The 20,173-nt window shown below is 44.6% G+C and overlaps 1 protein-coding gene across 2 annotated transcripts in view; it reads left to right on the top strand.

The window, feature by feature from the left end:
- The window catches only part of Osbp (oxysterol binding protein), a 192,407-nt gene that overhangs the window by 17,932 nt on the left and 154,302 nt on the right, over positions 1-20,173 (top strand). For both annotated transcript variants that reach the window (XM_084597320.1, XM_084597322.1), the window contains exon 2: positions 4,746-5,014. In XM_084597320.1, coding sequence (XP_084453446.1) covers positions 4,746-5,014 — 269 coding nt within the window. The remainder of the gene's footprint in view (positions 1-4,745; positions 5,015-20,173) is intronic.

Here is a 20,173-nt window from a genome sequence, read left to right as displayed (position 1 = left end):
AGGGCTTCTCCGCTAGATAGCGCCTCAGTTGTTTTTATGTGATTTTCAATGGCAAATTAAAATTGCAAAGCCTCTTTTCTTTGATATTGTAGTGCTCGATCTGTACTATACGAGGCAAGGTCTTTTCATCTCCACCATAATCTCATGACATATTTTGGCCAGTGTTCTGTCCCTTTCAAATAACAAATATAACTGCACAATGGCATACCATATCATTCTGCTCGGTTTCAAATCACATAGTCATTGACGGCAATGTTAGAGTGGACCCAAAAAAACTTAATGTGATGGTGGTTCAAGGCCACTCGATTGGAGTGCTCGCATTACAGTGATGTTGCATTCGGATCAAGTTGTTTGTCAAATGAAAACTGTGAACAATTTGAAGCTGTTCGGCTGCCATGGTAGCCTAATGCATAACCACTTAAATCACTATGTCGCAAATTCCATATGTCATTTTCATACCGTTTACTCATTCCTGCATACAGCTTTTATACACAAATTGATGTCAACCTGTTCGAAACTACTAGCGCTATCCAATAAAATAACTTTCCTACTGTGAGCAACCTCTGTGAAAATCCGACAGGCAACCAACCTTTCTATCTCATTCTGACAAATGCCACGACGGAAATATGAAGGTGTTTAATAGGTAAAATCTAGATGATAACCTAGTATGTTCGACTTAGTTGGAGACCTTAAACTTTGTACGCCCGAACGCTATCCGTCATGGCTTCCCGCATTTTGTATGGCTGGTCAAAGTAAGCACGCTTCATAGTGCTGGTCTGCCTCAAGGTGCGACATATATGCGCCGAAAGTTATTATTACTATTTTTATTGGCTTCTTGCAAATCCATATAATTTTGCTGGTTTGTAATTTTCAATGGAAGAACGCGCATAGAGTGTTCCTGTTGTGAAACTAATTCTTACCTGCGATCACAAGAATGTTCACGCTTCAGAGCGCAACTACAGCCGAGATTCAGCGAGATTCAGTACGCTTATTAAATGACCACACAAAAAAAAGGAAGAAAATTACCATTCGCAGACTGAAAACCTTTCTTGAGATAGGTTTATGCCATAGCCATAAACATCGCTCCACTGTTGAGTTGACATTTCCAGCCCAGCTCGCTATCAGTGGGTGCAGCATCTTGCATAGCTCCTCAGCATGGGCATGATCATTGTTTTCATAGATTAGCTGCAGGCACTGTTTACAGTGAGAAAACAATGCTGAAATCAAAAGTTTGCACAGCTTGCTACTTTGCCGGACCTCATCAGACTTCATTATCCTGTTAATGAAGGTGCTCGTAAGCTGACAAAGCTTGATTTCTTCTTTTTTGGGGTACTTCAAGCCTCCATCGTCCTTGGTTTTCATTAACCTGTAACTGGTCCATTTTACTCATATTTCCTGCAACAGGCTCTTGCACAACTGACATGCCGCCTCGAAACCATTACCAAATATCGCATAAATTAAGCAACAACAACTTGGTAGTGATAAACAAAACTTGGGGTTCTTAAGTCTCTTTGCGGAGCCTCGTTAGCGTACCCGCAATTTGCTACCTGCTTATTCACTGTATTCCTTAATTACTTCCTCTGTTGCATATCATTATAATGCAGCCTTAAGTGACCGCATTATATGAAATAGCACCCTACACATAGCTATATAAAGCCCCTCTTTACCGAAGCTGTACGAATGTGCACTATAAGAGTATAGTGTGCCTGACTTGGGATCTAAGGGTGCCACTTTCAATAATTCCCATTTCACCCTTACATCTTATTGACTCTCTCTGGTTTGGCAGCTCCTGCCACATTGAACATGTCATGTGTTCTCATTGCGCCAAAGGTGTCTGGCCATATCACCAACAAAAGTGCCTCTTGCCAGAGAGGTATTTTTCCTACTTTCCGCCGACAGAGCCGGCGCCGGATTTTCTGTGGAACATCGGCTCAAACAGTCTCTTCAAGAGTATAAACAAATGTTGTATGCACTGGCTACTTTGCTTACAAGACCACTCAGACTAGCGGCAAAATTTAGAACAAATTGTATGTTTATATAAAAAAAAACCATCTTACCTTTTTTTGGTATGTCTTCGCAACATAACCTGCGAGAAAAGTCTCTGGTGCTACCTCATCATGTTCCCCTACTTCACACATCGTTAAAAATCCTAGTTCACTGGCCAGCTCCCTGGTAACTAATTAGGTTAAGCAACATGACGGGAACACAGGAAAAGAGGACGACTCAACTAGCGCGGTTGTGCCGTCTTCTTCTCCTGTGTTCCCGTCACATTGTTTGCACTGTTAACCTATAATTAATCACCAACAAGTACAAGCTGCTGCCTCTTGTAGCAAATTCAACGGCAGCTGGTAGGGCATTATGCTTCAGCATCTGGACTTTTTAACCTCAGCACCGCTTTCATTCCAGAGGAAGCGAGTGCATTTCCACACCTCGCTGCTGCCTTTGCCTAAAGCGAGCTCAACAGATAAAATTGAAGGGTCTCTCTCTTAAGCGGAGGACGGCGAAAGCCTAGCTACCCTTCTCCTATCGTTTGCCTCTCATCGTTTGCCACAGTTGCAGTCATTTCTAGCCGTCGTTTGTTATATTGGTCGTTTCCTAGCATGATGACTCTGCCTGCGTAGTCATTGTTGTCCTCACCACTCATAACTAAGCAGGTTACTCATTTAGAATCAGTAGTGGTCATTACAAGTCGTCATTTGACATATTGGTCATTCCATAGTCATTAGCAGTAATGATGAGTCATGTCTAGCCATTATAGTCATTACCGCACGCCGCTAAGCATTTTTACTCTTTTCTAATCAATTGCAGTCTTTACATGTCTAGTTTGACATACTGGTCATTACAAATCATTTTAGTCACTATTAATCATTATTAGTCATAGCATTAGTCATTACCTCTATCATGTCTGCTTATAACTTTTATTGATTACTTATCACCATCAATCATTTTCATTCTTAATCTCCCTCCTTGCATGTTCGCTTTTTGCGGCTGATACACCAGCGCACAGATGCGGCACACAGATTACAGGCACAGCTTCTGCACACAGATTTTCACTCAATGAGCCTAAAACGGCTTTCGCTTTAAAGAACAAACGCGTTTCGTCTCAATGTTGATGTGCTTGCACACGCGCACACAAAAAAGTTTGTGTTGAACACGCATACACGAGGTGAACACGTCCAGAAAGGAAGCAAACCACGCGCTCAGAGCCGGCGAACCCAGCGGCGACGTCTCCTCAAACAGCAGTGCCCTCAGCAGAAATAGCGGGCGCAACTGTAAACTCCCTGAGGAAGCGCTTGCCCATTGACGACGGCGCGACGCAGCAGGCCGCACCCAGTGCGCCTTCATCGAGCTGCCGTGGCACTGCATAGGCTTGCAACAAAAATATTGAGAAAGCCAGCATGCCACATAAAGACTGCATGAAGTTAATGCAGTGTAAACAGAAAGATAAATGCCAGTCTCTGTGGAATAATAAACAAAATAATAAGTTACGCCTCGTAAAACCTTTAATAGAAGAATGGAAACAAGTACAAAGCAGCAAAATTCTACAAAAGTGATAGTATGCCATCTTCGTATTGGACACAACTTTCTACTAATAAGACACGAAAACCTACCTGTGTGAAGAATTTGGAGAAAGGCTCACAGTCAACCACGTCCGAATTACATCAACAAAATTCGAGAGGATGGGGTGAAAGCATTTTACTATTTTCTACAATCGTGCGATCCTGTTCCACCCCGGCTTATGTTTAATAGAAAGAGCAATCATAGACTTGGCATGTGTTAGTTTCCTAACAGAAGGAGGGTTTCCAAATAACCTGTAGCATTTTTAACACATTCATTTTCTCTTTCACAACAAAAAGACGTTTTAACCTTGCTCTTTGCACATGATAATTCTTAGCTGCTCAATAAACCCAACACATTTTGCCATCAGTGGGAGAGAAGGAGCACTATTGTGTGCGACTGGCATTGGACATCTTTATGTTGCATTATGGGAGGCCCACTGGAAGGCCTCTCTCCCTCTGATTAGCCCATCCCTGCAATGCAATCTTCGTGATTTCATTCGGCCATCTAGCTTTCACAGAGTTCTTAGTCCCCCTCACTTTATATCGACGACCTGCCCACTAACATCTTACATATTGAAAGCGCTGTCATCCTCTCTTGTGCTGTCTTTTGCGCGCCCAACAACTTGCTTTGGCGAACTTCATTTCTAGGCTAATGTGTGGCCGTGTCAGGTGGTCTGTCACTTTGTGTGGTGTATGCTACGGAGTATGTGCGACCCCATACTGAATTCCAATTTAACCCTTTAACCACCAATTTATTTTCTGAAAAACGTACCAAAATTGCCAATTTTTTTTTAAGTGACCATAATTTTCTCCATGTATCTATGGTTCTGAAAATATATTGCTTCGACAGTTTGTGGTTAAAATTAACACTAAAAGCTAAAAAAAAAAAAAAATGCTCACGAGGGTGGCTTTCCCACAGTGCATGCACATTGTGCAATGACTCTTTCGAGCCTTCAATTAAGCGCCAAAGGTGAAAAATGCGTTTTTTATGGTCGACTAACTCTCTCTAGTTTTCAAAATCGCAACCAATGCAATTGACGACCGTAACTCGTCTTTCGAAATGGCAGCACTGCAATATTGGGCCGGACGAGTGTATCTCGTCATTGGCGATTTTGGTACGATCTGCCATGACGAGTACAGCTTAGGGTTGGTGGTTAACGAATTAATGTGCCTTGTGGATTGCAGAGGAAGACGAGGAGCTGGACATGCCCTCGCAGCTGGACAAATGTGAGCTGCTGACGGTGCTGCGGCTGCTGCACGTCAAGCTGGAGGACCTGTCCATGTGCAGCGAGCTCATCAACAAACACGGCACGGCCCTGCAGCGCTCCCTCTCTGAGCTCGAGCAGCTCGACCCCGGAGGGGGCACTGCAGCACCCCAAGAGCTGGCCGCCCGCGTGCGCGCTGTCAATGAGCGCGCCACCCTCTTCCGCATCACCTCCACCGCCATGATGAATGTGAGTGCCTTCTTTGGATGCTGGCTTTCACACTGTGCCTGCATTGGGGTAGATTGGAACTCAGCGTCTAGGAAGTGCATAGGACATCTGTTGTATGTTGACTAATTGAAATTCTGTGATGATGTAGTGCTAGGGCAGTGCTTGAAACCCTCCCTTTCCTCTGCTGTGGTCCGTCACCAGGGTGTCTTGCAACCGGGAAAACCAGGAATTGTTAGGGAAATTTTATGCACTGGGAGAAATCGGTGAAATGTTAGGGAAGCCAGCAAAAATTTTGCCAAGACAGGGAAAATGGCACAATATATATTCTGCAATGCATTTTCATTTCAAGTTGGTGCACAGCAAGTAGGTTGTTCATGCAGACTGTATTTTTTTTTTTTAGCTGTCTCTTCAGCGCGCGGCTGCCATAGGCAAGGCGCGATATATTACTTTGATGCCAGCCCATGGCTCATCTGCCACAATAGAAGAACATACTCAGTAAAATATGGGGAAGCGCTACGTGAGACTAGTACGCAACAAAAAACTGGAATAACCGCGCCGCCAGCAGCCGGTGCAAAAGCCATCGACGAGCTGAGCTCATGAAGGAAGAAAACAACTAGGAGGGAGCGCTGCGGGCATGGAGTGAAGCCTGGTAATAAAAATATAATGGAAAGCATCATGTGAAATTAGCCGTCATGTGACACGACAAGTGGTAGGCAGTAGCTGGTTGTCAGTTGCGGTTTCGCACGCTCTGCTCTGGAGGAATGCCTTGACTACGCTACGCCTGCTCTAGAAATCTGAGGCGCACGCTGAGTGCATATGATGATGATGATGATGATGATGAGATGAGGACAGTATACAACAGTTGCATCTTACCTGTACTCACCTATGGGGCTGAAACGTGGAGGCTAACCAAGAGGGTTCTACTTAAGTTGAGGACAACCCAGAGGGCTATGGAACGAAAAATGGTAGGGGTAACATTAAGAGATAGGAAGCGTGCAGAGTGGGTCAGAGAAATAACTCAAGTTACTGACATTCTAGTGGAAATTAAGAAAAAGAAATGGGCATGGGCAGGACATGTAGTGCGAAGAGAGGATAACCGATGGTCGCTTAGGGTAACAAACTGGATTCCAAGGGAAGGAAAGCGTAGCAGGGGGCGGCAGAAAGCTAGGTAGGCGGGTGAGGTTAAGGAGTTTGCAGAGGCCAAGTGGATGCAGCTAGCACAGAACCGGGTTAATTGGAGGTATAAGGGAGAGGCCTTCGCCCTGCAGTGGTTATAGTCAGGCTGAGGATGATGATGGATGGAACTTTGGTCCTTTAGACAGGTTGATGCCCTAGGAGCTGCCACTGCCACAGTACACTCGTGTATTATGCGACGTGTAGTTGGGTCCCCTCAGCTGTGCCATACGAAATGCTTGCGGGGCTCGGCGCGTGAAGTCAAGAACAAAAAGGACTGAACGCTGATCCGCTTCGTCCTTCATGTTTTTGTGGTTCGTCTTTGTGCACTGAGTCCTGCCAGCATGGAATCAAGCCAACTAGCCCAACAACAAAGCTGCGATATGAAATGCTGCGGGCCGGGATGATAGAACTATACAGATATACTGCCCATGGCTGTCGCTCCAACGGTGAGTATCCTGTTATAGGAACACGGAAATTTGAGCTAGTTGGTTCTCTTCATCCCTTTTACAGGAGAAAACGGAAAACTAAGAAAGGATGTCAAGTAAAACATGAGCTGCATTTTGTGCCATGCACAGAGGGAGTAGTTCTATGACATTCGTTTTTTATGCGGCAAGATTTATATAGGGCAAATGGGGCAGTGCATAAATGCGCGCCTGCGCCAACTAAAACATCTTTGAAAGGAGCTCTCTCATCCAACTTGGCCTTACATTACAGAGACTGTAATCTTAATGATCCCGGTTCGCCAAAGGTGTCGGATAAAAAGGCATGTAATCTGCTTCTTGATAAAGCTGAGATTATTTTCAGGCATCAAGATAAATTGACCAAGGAACTGAGTGAAGCCTATTGTATTCTTAAAAATAGCAACATGTGCGTAAGCACATCGTTGGTAATCAATCCTTGATTGGATTCATAGCAGTCTTTTTTTTTTTTTCATGGATTTGGCGAGAAGGGGTAGCGCATGCGCTACTGGTGGTCATATGAGAGTATATTACCCACGCATGTTTCAATAAACTTTCAGTTGTTAGTAGCGCTTGTCCTTTCGTCTCTTCTTGTTCCTCGTCTCCTGTCACAGCGCTGGTAAAAGTGATGTATCCTGTTATGTGCATCTCTCGAGAAACGGAGCGTTTGCTTTTTAGGGCGTGTGCATGTATTGTTAGAGACGAAAATCATCTGCTTCATTTATGAAATGCAGACGGCACCTGTTAAGGTGGGACACCCCTCTTAAAACTTTTTTCCTTATTTACGGGTGCATCTGGTTGAAACTTGCACGGTTAATATATTTTTGGCATGCTGACTTCAAATATCTGATTAGTTTTCTTGTAGATGAAATAGTTTTCAAAATATTACCTAATTCATGTTCTTCATTTGAAGGTGAACACTTTATGGCATGATGAGAATAGACCTGCCAGAGTGATCTAGAAGGATTATAGAGTGCCACTAGCCATGAATTAACGTGCTAGAAGAATTTGAACCAAAGTCACACAAAGTCAAACTTTCATGACTAAAAGTCCAAGTTCGCACCTAAAATTGATAATTAATTCTGAAAATGTTGCCGCATAATAACTGTACATATTTTAGTCTATTGCATTGTCCAAGGGTTTTTCTTTCTAACAAGACACGAATAAGAGCTGCAGCACAAATAGTTTAAGAGATATCTCTCCTTCAAAATTGCAGCACCCTCAAAATTGCAGTTTTGAGAAAATGAGGAAAAACATTTCACAGTATGTCGGTGTAAATTGTGTCAATGATTGATATGACAACAAGATTAGAAACAAGTGGGAAGTGACCTAAAGCGAAAATTCATAGCCTATGCCAATTTGAGCCAAAGTTATGCAATAGCAAATGTTAAAGGAAAGGTCCATTTGGGTGCCCAAGACAAATAATCTTCTCAGTAAATTTTCCTTTGTGTTCACTGCATTTACCTTGGTTTCATGAGAGCGGCAGGATTCCCAGGAGCCAAAAAAAAATATAGCAATAGCAAGAACAGGACTGGAGATATTGATCTCCTCCAAAATTGCAGCACCCTCAAAGATGCTGTTTTTGAGAAAACAAGGAAAAACATTTCAGAACAGGTAGATTTAATTTATGGCAAGGTCTGACATATCAGTATGATCAGAAAGGGTTGGAAAGAATTAAAGCAAAAATTAATGTTCTATGCCAGTTAGGGTCAATGTTACACCATAAAAAAACAAACTCAAAGGAGGTTTATTTTGGTGCCAAGACAATCTCTTCAGTAAATTTTCCCCTACGGTTATTAAATTTACCTTGGTGTCAAAAGATACATGAGGTTAGCTTTCTAGCAAAAGAAAATAACTGTAGCAAGAGCAGGACCAGAAATATTGATCTGGTGACTGTCTAAAATTCAATTTTGAGAAATTGGCGAAAAACGTTTTGGGCATATTTTTGAATTACCAAAGCTAACAGCAACTCGATCAAATGAGTTATGACTAGCTTTTGGTGTGAATGCACCATTTTCCATCGAGATAATCGCCCCTGCAACTCGGACGCAAATTTATTTCGACAAAGTTTGCCATTCCGCATGCCGCGCGTGACGCCTTTTCACGATTGCCGCTGCTTCCGCGACACTAACTTTTCCGATCTTTCGCTGCCATAAAAACTTCTTAGGCATCACTTTTTCATCTGCATCATCATGATTACGATGTTTGCACGCGGCAGGAATCTCCTCGGGAAAATCGTTTGCTCTCCTATCTGTCGTGCTGACACCATCGGCTTCGCCCTTATCATCCCATCGCAGAGCGTCTGCGCTTCGTCGCTGATTGCTGGTAACAGGATGCTGCGTCACCGGTGCGCCTCTTTTCTCTACCTTTCTTCAGTTTTTGGGCTAGTATGACGCTCGAACCTAAATTTTCCCCGTTTTACGCCATGGTTGTGATGACGGAACGTCGCTAAACCGGCTAGGCCTAACTATGCGACCTTTTCAAAATGGCGCCAAGCCGCAAACAGTCGACGCTGGCAGCCAACCAAACGTGGTCGTTTGGGTCACATGCTTTCGGAGCCCAATAGCAGCACGTGTTTCGCGCAAATTAGTCCCTTTGTTTTCCGCTTGGGGTGTTCGCTCGTGGATGCTGATCGTGGCATGGGAACAGCCCGAATTGTGATCTTTCGAACGAGACCAAAATGATGCCAGTGGAGCGCGCATTTCTCGATCTGCGGCCGATCAAAATTCGGCGCGATTTGACCTCAATTTAAAGGGGCAGACGTTCAGATTCGCAACTTTGGAGCGCTGTAACCTGCGAAATAGGCGGTATTTTTCAATCTAAATTTGCAGATAGTTGCGGAAACGTCTTGAGACCACAAAAAGGAAGCAATAAAAAAATCGATTTTTAGACCAATTTTCGGCCGCAAAGAGCCGTGTCCCCCCTTAAAGCAGGTGTTTGTGTTTTGTGCGACACCACGGATCCCGAGCAGCCACGTGTAGCCATGCGTGGCATCGCCGTGTCTGGGGAAAAGGGGATCCTGGTGGTTGAGCCAGTGCCGAGTGTTTGGACCTTTAAGGCCCCTCGGCGGAGGCAACACACCACTTTGGCCCACGCTTCCCGTAGACGGCACCTCTGGCCTGACCTGATCGGGGGAAATCGGCAGTCGCCTTTTCCTATCCTCCCCAGCATCTTTTGCTTTCTTGTCTTCTTTCTTACAACTGTCCTGTCTCCTCCTCTTTTCTTGGATTTTTCCTTTTCCAGGGGGCAATGGTTAACCTTGTGTGGCTGACCACCTCGTGTTATGCCATATTTGGTTATAGTCAGGGTGTAAGGCTGGCGTGGGCTGGACTTTCTCGGAAGCTCCTGTACGGGCCCGTTCCTTTGTTGGGCTCGGTGGTAGGTGGCCGCCACCCTGGCGAAACAACATTATTCTTATGGCTTCTTTACTATCACATGATCGATCCCGAAAAAGGGGTCGCACTAATGAAACCTCCAAATTCTCCCTGAAAAATCCAAACACGTTCTCACGATATCATGTAGTACACAGTGACAACACTGAGAAAACGGCTAGACAAATCTCACCTTTCATAGTGACCAAGACACTGACAGAAGTAATAGGTCAGGGTTACAACGTGAAGAAACTTCCGAAGGGAGGCCTTCTGTTGGAAATCTTCTATAATCATCAGCGCGAAAAGCTGTCCACATTAAAGTCTTTTGGCGAAATCCCAGTGACCATCAGTCCCCATCGTTCTCTGAACACTGTCTGACGACGACCTCAGATACCTGACTGAAGAGGAACTGCTAGAGGGCCTAAAAGAACAAAACGTAACAGATGTGTATAGGATAACAATGAGGCGTGACGACAAAGAGATTCCAACCAAGCACCTAGTCCTGACATTCGCACAAAGCATCCTCCCCAAATCAGTCGAAATAGGCTATGTGAAACTTCAACTCGAGAAATATATTCCAAATCCTCGCCGCTGCTTCAAATGCTAACACTGTGGTCACGGCTCTCAGACCTGCCGCGGCCAGCAGAGATGTGCAAAATGTGCTTCCCGTGAACACGATTCCCAGAAATGTGAGGTTCAGCCACATTTGTGTGCCAACTGTGAAGGCAGTCATCCTGCCTATTCATGCACATGCCCAATATGGAAACAAGAAAAGGAAATCATTACCATCAAGGTCAAAGAAAACATAACTTTCCGGGAAGCACGAAATCATGTTCTGTCAAATAAACCTGCCTATTCTGTAGTGGCGCAACAGGGCACTGAGCCACAACAGACTCTGGCACCTGCCCAGGTTTCACACAGTGAACCGGGAGCAGGGCCATCCGTGCCCTTGGTGGCTGCGGCCAGCGCTGCGCCACCTCCAGAAAAACAGGCTGCGCAAACCTCCCAGGTCAGCCGGCCCAAGGCCTCTCACCACGCGGTGAGGGCAAACACAAACGTACCTGTGTGGTCCGCACAGGCGTCCAGTGTGTCAGAAGACACGATGGACAAAAGCCAATGCAGTCCTGTGCCGTCGACGTCGGATGGGCGGCGCAGCTCCTTGGATCGACAAAAATGAGATAAGCCCCGAATCAGAGGGCCCGAAAGCAAAACTTAGCCTTCTCTACTCATTTAATACAAAATGGTTTTTATACAATGGGACTGCAGAGGACTTTTAACTAATATGAATGACATAAAATGGTTATTAGCCACTCACTCACCACTAGCCTTGTGTTTGCAAGATACAAATTTAGGTCCCAAACCTAAGAACATACTCAAAAACTATACAGTCTTTCGTCACGACCGAGAGCAGGCTCTCAGGTGGCGTTGCCATTATAGTAAGAAATGGAGTAGCAGTTTGAGAACACAAACTTAAAACTAAGTTTGAAGCTATAGTTATGACCTTACAGGCTTTTAAAACAATAACTGTGTTCTACATAAACTTAGAGCCACACCTTAAATTTAGTATTCATGAATTAGATCTGTTAAAGCAGCTTCCAGAGCCATTTTTATTAGTAGGAGATTTTAATGCACATTCCATCCTTTGGGGCAGTAGAAAAACAGATACAAGAGGTGAAGTCGTAGAGGATTTTATACTGTGTAATAATATCTGTCTCCTTAATACTGGGAAATCAACCAACTGTTCATCTAGTTCAGGAAAAATGAGCTGTATAGATTTATCTCTCAGCTCACCCTATATTTTTACAGATTTTAAATCGGACGTTTTAGATAACCCATATGGAAGTGATCACTTACTTGTACTAATCAGCTTAACATCTTCATCACAAATGATCCCATCCAAGTCGCGACGCTGGAAGCTGCATTTAGCCGATTGGGCACTGTTTCGAGAGAAGGCCAGCCTAGAAAAAATTACTTGAGATAAATATAATATAGATGAACTAAATGATGCTTACACAAATTGCATCCTTACTGCAGTGCACATAGCAATTCCTCAGTCCTCTGGAGTGGTGAAACAAAATCACAAAGTCTGGTATTCAAAAGAATGTAAAGAAGCAAAAAAGGAACAAAACAAAGCAAGGGGGACTTTTTGCCCAACCAGGACAATTTTGCCCAACCCAACACAGGACAATTTCGTAAAGCTTAAAACAGCAAGAGCCAAAGCCCGATACATCCGCCGCCGCGCCGAAAAAAACCTCCTGGCAGAATTATGTAACATCAATAAACAGCTCAACAACATCAAAACAAATGTGGGAACCAGGTCCGAAAGATAAATGGCAACTACTCTGCATTCACCATTCCCCTTCTAACAGCTCCTGGAGTACAGACAACTATACAAGAACAGGCCGACATTTTAGGTGAATATTTTTCTGCAGTTACCAGTTCATCACACTACACTCAAACATTTCTAAAATACAAAAACATAGCAGAGAAACAAAAACTCCCTACAAGTGGTGGTACAAAAGAACCATATAATAGCTTAGTTACACTAGAAAGAATAAAAAATGTCCTAGCTGCCGGTAAACAGACTGGACCTGGTCCTGACCAAATTCACTATGAAATGCTCGCCCACCTTTCCGAACCGGCTATAGAGGCACTATTAAAATTTTAAAACAAAATTTGGGTCATAGGAAAATTGCCAGAGGCGCGGAAAAAAGCTGTTGTCGTACCATTTTTGAAACCTGGAAAGGAGCCGACATCTCCTGGTAGTTATGGCCCATTGCTCTCACCAGCGTTTAGCAAAATCATTTGAAAGTATTTTAAACATCAGGCTAACTTTCGTTTTAGAATCTCACGAACTTTTAAATATTCACCAGTGTGGTTTTAAAAAAGGATGCTCAACAACTGACCATCTCGTGCATCTCGAAAACACTATCAGAGAGGCTTTTATACACCGACAGCATTGTCTTGCCGTTTTCTTTTCTGTGACCTTGAGAAGGCATATGACACAACTTGGAGGTTTGGGATATTGCACGACCTGGCAAATTTAGGCATACGTGGCAGAATGCTAAAGGTTTTAAGTGACTTTCTGTCACATTGTTCCTTTCAAGTACGTCTTGGGACCACTTTGTTCAGAACCTTCCTGCAGGAGAATGGTGTACCCCAAGGGTGCATTTTAAGCACAACACTCTGCATTGTAAAAATGAATGCAATTAGCAAAGTAATGCCAAATTCCATAATGCACTCACTCTTTGTGGACGACCTTCAAATAGCCTACGCATCGTGCAACATGTCCACATGTGAGAGACAGGTACAATTAACAATAAATAAGCTAGCGAAATGGGCCAGTGATATTGGGTTTAAATTTTCTCCGCAGAAGACAGTGGCAGTTATGTTCTCGCCCAAACGAGGCATACAGCCCAACCCTACCTTACACCTAAATAAAATCAGATTGCTCGTAAACAACAACCACAAATTCTTAGGCATTACTTTTGACAAAAAACTCACTTTTCTCCCCCACATACAAGCACTAAAAAAGAAAGCCTCCAAATTCCTAAACATCTTGAGGAGCTTGAGACGCAATATGTGCAGGGCAACTCCTGAAATAAAAAGTCTGGTTTTCAAAAGCCTAGTTAGGCCTATCCTCGAATATGCAAAAGTTGTCTGGGACCCGTACACTGCTTCCAACTGTTCTAAGCTGGAAAGAATCCAGCGTCTCGGAGCAAGGTTTATATTTAATAGGTATCGTTATTCTGATTCTCCAACTTCTTTGTGTAAATCTGCTGATTTGCAAACACTTGACATTAGAACCAAATGCGACAGACTCAAGTTTCTTTTCCAGATTGCTAACCACTACTTGAAAATCGATCAAACAAAATACTTTGAAATTAAAATAGGGGAAACATCACGCCATCGTCACAGTTTGTACATCCCAATGCCGCCTGTCAGAAATGATTGCTTTAAATTTAGTTTTTTCCCGAGAGCCATTAAGGAATGGAATATGTTACCAAACTCCGTTGTCACGTCACAATCACTTAGCGAATTTTTAGATAAACTGCACAATGTTTTATGTTCTGCTTGATTTCTATGACAATGTTTTTGTTTTGTTCAAGTGGCAAACACAATTATGTATGAAATTTAGTGTTGATCTCAGTGTTTGATGTGTTCTTTTTCTGTTTCAAGTTTGATATCCACTCCTGTAATAGCCCGCCCAGGGCTGACAGTATGAATAAATGTTCTGTGCTCTGTTCTGTGCTCCTGTCTGGACTATGGAAGCATAGTTTATAGATCAGCTAGGCAATCATATTTAAATAAATTAGACCCAGTGCATAACTTAGGCCTCCGCCTTGTTTGTAGTGCATACAGAACGTCTCCTGTGGATAGCCTCTATGTGGAAACTAACGAGTCTTCACTGAAAGATAGACGAGCTTTACTTACATGCGCATATGTCCTCAGAATAAAGTCACAAAAAAAAACACTTGGGCTATTTCAATAGTCACAACTTGCCCCTCCAGAGTCATTTTCACAAATAGACCTCAGTCAACGAGGCCATTGATAATGCGGTTCGAAGAGATACAGTGAAATCTCGTTACTACGAACACCACATTAACGAATTTTTTTAATAATCTCCGGCAGATTTGCTGTTTTCAATGTAAGAATATTTCAGAATTACGAGTTTTAAAATAATGTATATTTCAGAATAACGAATATATTTTATTTCTTCTTCTATAATTTTGGAACATCAGTATTACGGACTCAGCTAAAATTAACAGTGCCGCAGCTTGCGACTCTCGCGTGAAACAGAAACCGCCGTTTCTGTGTGTATGGTCCGTGGGCTGTAGCTATCATCATCAGCACATCTAGTACCAGCTCCTAGTGCCACCACCAAGCTATGGCTTATAGCGGAGTAGCCAGCAGGCCTAGCCGCCTGCGATTTTTTCTTGCGTGTCATACGCGGGTTGGTAGTTTGTGCGTTCAAGCGTGCTGGAAGATTTTTTTTTATGCCGCGGATTAACTTATTGCGAAGTTTATGCGGGAGCGATAATATTAGCCAGCGAAGTGCCAAGAAGATATGAACGCAGCCGCTTTCACTGCAAGAAATCGACGCAGGGAAAAAGTGATTCGGCCTCTGCAGACAGGTAGCATTGCCCCATCGACTGCTGCAATCATTTTGAAAGGCCGATACAAGATTTTCAAACTTCAGGGAGCATTGAAGATGAGGTCATATAGAACTCTTATGTTTTTATTGCTGGTTTTTTACACATGGACAAAGTCCGTACTTTCGTTGCTCGGTGCAATCACGCATGCAACGAGGTGTTTCGCAAAGTGGAATGTGTATGTGCTGTAGTGGTGGAATGTAGTGCACAGTCGTGTTTGCTCCACGTGGCAGAAAATAATTGATTTCTTCAAATAACTCAGCTTTTTACAACGGTATTTCAAAATAATGAATGATTTTTTGCCGTCCCATGGGATTCATTATATCGAGATTTGACTGTGGGATTCGCTATATCGTGATTTGACGAGATTTGGCCAAACTCCATATTCGGGACACATTACCAGATATCGCTCAAAACAACAGCCCTCTACCGCCATGGTATAATCTTCCCACAATCTGAGATCTCACTCTCACAGTTTCCAAAGACTAAAACCCCACAAGAGCACATTATCCAGGAATTCCTTAAAGGGGGCATGAAACTGCTAGAAAGGTCACTGACAAACGTTTTCAATATGTAGAATAAATGCTTCCGAGCATTCGTCTAAAGTAAAACTCATCGGAAAAAATTCAGTGATTTATTATTAATTTTTAAAACCAGCGTTTTTTGAAATTCGCGGGCTGCGCCATTTCTGCGTGGCGGCGAGATTTGGGACTATTCTGCCGTGATTACCTACGTCACAAGTCACAGAGTGACAGGCCACGGAGCCGCGACGGCCACTACGTCACTGACACACTTCCGGTAGCTGCGAAAGTAGTCTGCTCGAGTGCTGCAATGCATGCGTGAACCCGAGCTTGGCGCTTCGGTTCGCGATGTTAACCGAAAAGGTGGTGGCGTCCGACTGAAAGTGCGCGTCGGTGCAGGAGTGCGAAAAGCGCACTAGCTGGTCCGATTTAACACCGTACCGAATTAATAGGCAGCATCAACCTTCATGTACCGACCGATGGCGCAGCAGCGTACTGTAGTCCCGTCTCGTCTTTGCCACATCGACCATTTGTGCGGTGTGTTGATAATTAAATGGAACGTGTATCAAAAAAAGGTGTACCCTCAGCTTCATCGCGAAAGTACACAAATTCGCACCGCTTAAGTGCAGCACCCGATGCCGCGAGGTGCGGGCGCTGCGGCCGACAGCACTCCGGTCATGCGCTGCTCTCTGCTCGTCGCTAGGCCTTGTTTCTTTTTCATCGCAGCCACGGCGGACGGCGTTTTAGAATCGTCCGCTTCGCTGCGTCTCTAGTGTAGTCGCTCGCGTGCTCCTGTGCACGATTCTTGCGTGTAGCTTCGGAAAACAGTGACAACCTGCGCTGCCGAACTGCATGTGGCGAGTTGCTTTGCTCATGTTTTGCGCCGTCGTTCCTGGCTCGTCTGATGCGTACACATGAGATAAAACACGCGTGAACGTTACGCATTGGCACTTCTTAAACGATGTGCGTCCGACTGAAAGTGCGTGTCGGTGCAGCAGTGCGAAAAGAGCACGAGCAGGTCCGATTCAACACCGTACCGATTAAAAAGGCAGCATCAACCTTCGTGTAAATGAAACGTGCGTCAAAAAAGGTTTGTCATCAGCTTCATCGCGAAAGTACACAAATTCGCATCGCTTATGTGCAGCACCGGATGTCGCCAGGTTACCGCAGAGATGCTGTCCGCGGGCGCTGCGGCCGACGGCACTCCGATCGTGCGCTGCTCCCTTGTCGTCACTAGGCCTTATTTGCGTCGAAGCCACGGCGGACGGCGTTTTGGAATCACCCGCTTCGCTGCGTCTCTAGCGTAGCCGCTCGCATGCTCATGTCCGCGATTCTTGCGTGTTGCTGCGAAAATCAGTGACAACCTGCGCTGCCGAACTGAATGTGCCGAGCTGCTTTGCTGATGTTTTGCGCCATTGATTCTGGCTCGGACGATGCGTACACATGAGATAAACACGCGTGCACGTTACGCATTGGCACTTCCTAAACGATGTGTGAAAGGACATCAAAAAAAAAAACCACATCACTATCCTTTTTGTTAATCTCAATTTTAAGATTCGCGGACGAATAATTCGTGCTCACCTATCATCCGATATTCTAACTCTGTAGCGATAATCAGTCCGTGCTCTCGTCGGTGATACGTACGCGTATACATTCCATTCGTTATGCACAAGAGATGCCTCTCGCCGACCATAATTAAAGCAGCTCCGGACTAAAAGCGACGACGACATATGTTTGCACGCGGGCAACTCGCACGCTCGATCATCTGCCAGCATCCATGCAGAGTCGATGCTATCGCGTCAACTCCGCGAGGGGTCACCGGCCGCCGTTGGTCAAACCGCAGAAGACGGTACCAAAGAGACTGACCTAGGCAGCGCGAGAGAAGAAAGCGGTCTTGTAGAAAGCCGTGCTCGGCAGGAGTGCATGCTAATTTGCGCTGAATGGGACAGGGATATGAAGGAACGTGCTCCCTCTGCGGCGGCCGCCGGTATGTGGGGACAGCAGCTTCCCCCCACCTACAGGTATGCGCTCGCGAACGACCCGAGTCGTTCGGGCTGCTGTCGCACACAATTGCGAGAGGTCAAGAAACTGAAGAAACCGGCGGTCGAGGAAGACAGCAGACAAGGTTGAAAGCTATGCAAACGCAAACGGGATGGGAAAGGCAGACACCGTGAATGCATGGGCGACGCTCGAGGAAAACAGGCGCGACGACCGGAAGTCTGAGAACCAAGCGTCACCCGATGACGCTTCGTGGGCGGGGCTAGCGGGGCGGAGTTCCCGAGCTGTTTTCTTCGTCTTTTTTCTGGTGTCTCCGAGTGTTGAGTTGAGGGGAACGAGGAGGAGCGCCATTTTTAATCGCCGATATCTGGTGTTAATGAAGCTAGCTAAAAAATTCTTGCGGTGAATTGACCTGTGAGGGAGTACCTATCTCTCGACCGATTTGCTTTACCCCATTTTAGGCATTGCATGACCCCTTTAAACTTCAGGAGGAATGCAGAAGCTTCACAGAGTTTTATACTGATGGATCGAAAACAGCTGTATACACGGGAAGTGCAGTTGTGCTAGGAGATTCCAAGGAAATAATAAGACTTCCACTCTGTGCATCTATTTTCACTGCTGAATCCCACGCCATTTTTGTTGCCGTAGAGAAAATAATAAAAGAGAATGTTACAAACAGCATTATTTACACAGGCTCCCTAGCCGTCCTCAGAGCACTAAATCTAAGAAATGCAGCCACGCCGTTGCTCGGAGACATAATACAGAATATAGCAACAGCCATTGCTCGAGGATATAACAAAATTTCGCTGGGTCCCGAGTCACGTGGTCATTAAAGGCAACAAGAGGGCAGACACATATGCTGCGAAAGCCTGTGACAAGCAAATGAAGTGTATAAACATACCCTACAAAGACTGTGTGAAACTTGTACATCGCAAACAAAAAGAAAAATGGCAGTCTTTCTGGAATAGTAAAGTGGATAACAAACTACACCTAGTAAAGTCCATTTTGGGAGAGTGGATGTCTAGCCGGCATCAGGAACGTTTCATAGAAGTAATACTATGCCGCCTTCGCATTGGACACACACATCTGACACACAATTTTCTGCTGACAAAAAAAGACAAACCTCAATGCGAAGAATGTGGAGAACAACTAACTATTAACCACGTTTTATTCTCATGCATAGGTCTCGAAACACTAAGAAAAAATATTTTACCCCATTTTACAAACAACACATTCCTTTTCACCCAAAACTGATCTTAGGCGAAGATGGACTTGTAGATTTGTCGTGTGTTTTCAGTTTTCTAAGGAAAGAAAATGTCTTACACAAACTGTAGAATAAATCAAGTGTGCATCAGTAAACAAATTAAAACCTCATGCTTTCCACATCATTGCGTTAGCAGCTTATGCGCCATAAAAACCAACGCAACCGGTTTCCTAAAAGGAGACTTTCTAAACAAACGGTAATTTAAACACACCAGCTTTACCACTTTTTTCACAAAACAAATAAACCTTGCTCTTGGCGCATGATAGCCTTAGTTGCTTATGCACTAAAACACCCAGCACAACACAACACGCAGACCTCAAATGCATGTACTGCTGCAGTCAGTTCCCCAGGCATCCAACGTTATTTCGAATCTGTAGTCTTCTGGACGAAGCAGTGGATGAAGAAGCTACCTGAAGTTCTAACCAGTGTGCGTATAAACACTGAGTACGATGCAACATTTGTAAACAAAGTAACTTATGTGTCACAACGAGACACGCAACTTTCGGTAGTCCACTCCGGTAGGCTTTCTGCTGGGGCATCTACAGTCACTATAGAACACCATGTACCCTGCTGCTTTTGAGTCTGGGAACCCATCACCATCATCAGCTCGACCATACCCACTGCAGGGCGAAGGCCTCTCCCATATTTCTCCAATTAACCCGGTTCTGTGCTAGCTGCATCCACTTGACCCCTGCGAACCTCTTAACCTCATCCGCCCACCTAACTTTCTGCCACCCCTTCTATACTTTCCTTCCCTTGGAATCCAGTTTGTTACCCTAAGCAACCATCGGTTATCCTCTCTTCGCACTACATGTCCTGCCCATGCCCATTTCTTCTTCTTAATTTCCACTTGGATGTCAGTAACTTGAGTTATTTCTCTGACCCACTCTGCACGCTTCCTATCTCCTAATGTTACCCATACCATTTTTTGTTCCATAGCCCTCTGTGTTGTCCTCAACTTAAGTAGAACCCTCTTGGTTAGCCTCCACGTTTCAGCCCCATAGGTGAGTACAGGTAAGATGCAATTGTTGTTCACTTTCCTCTTGAGCGAAACCAGTAAGCTGCTACTCATAATCTGCGAGGGCTTGCCAAATGCGCTCCATCCCAATCTTATTCTTCTTGTTATTTCCTTTTCATGGTCTGGATCTGCGGCTACTGCTTGTCCTAAGCAGACATATTCGCCTGCTACTTCCAGTGCTTCGCTACCTAACAAACTGCTGTTCCTTCCCGAGGCTGTTG

The sequence above is a fragment of the Amblyomma maculatum genome, chromosome 3 (assembly GCF_055883805.1).
Source record: "Amblyomma maculatum isolate TAMU_Amacu chromosome 3, ASM5588380v1, whole genome shotgun sequence".
Taxonomy (NCBI): domain Eukaryota; kingdom Metazoa; phylum Arthropoda; class Arachnida; order Ixodida; family Ixodidae; genus Amblyomma; species Amblyomma maculatum.
This window is presented reverse-complemented; position numbering and strand designations above follow the sequence as displayed.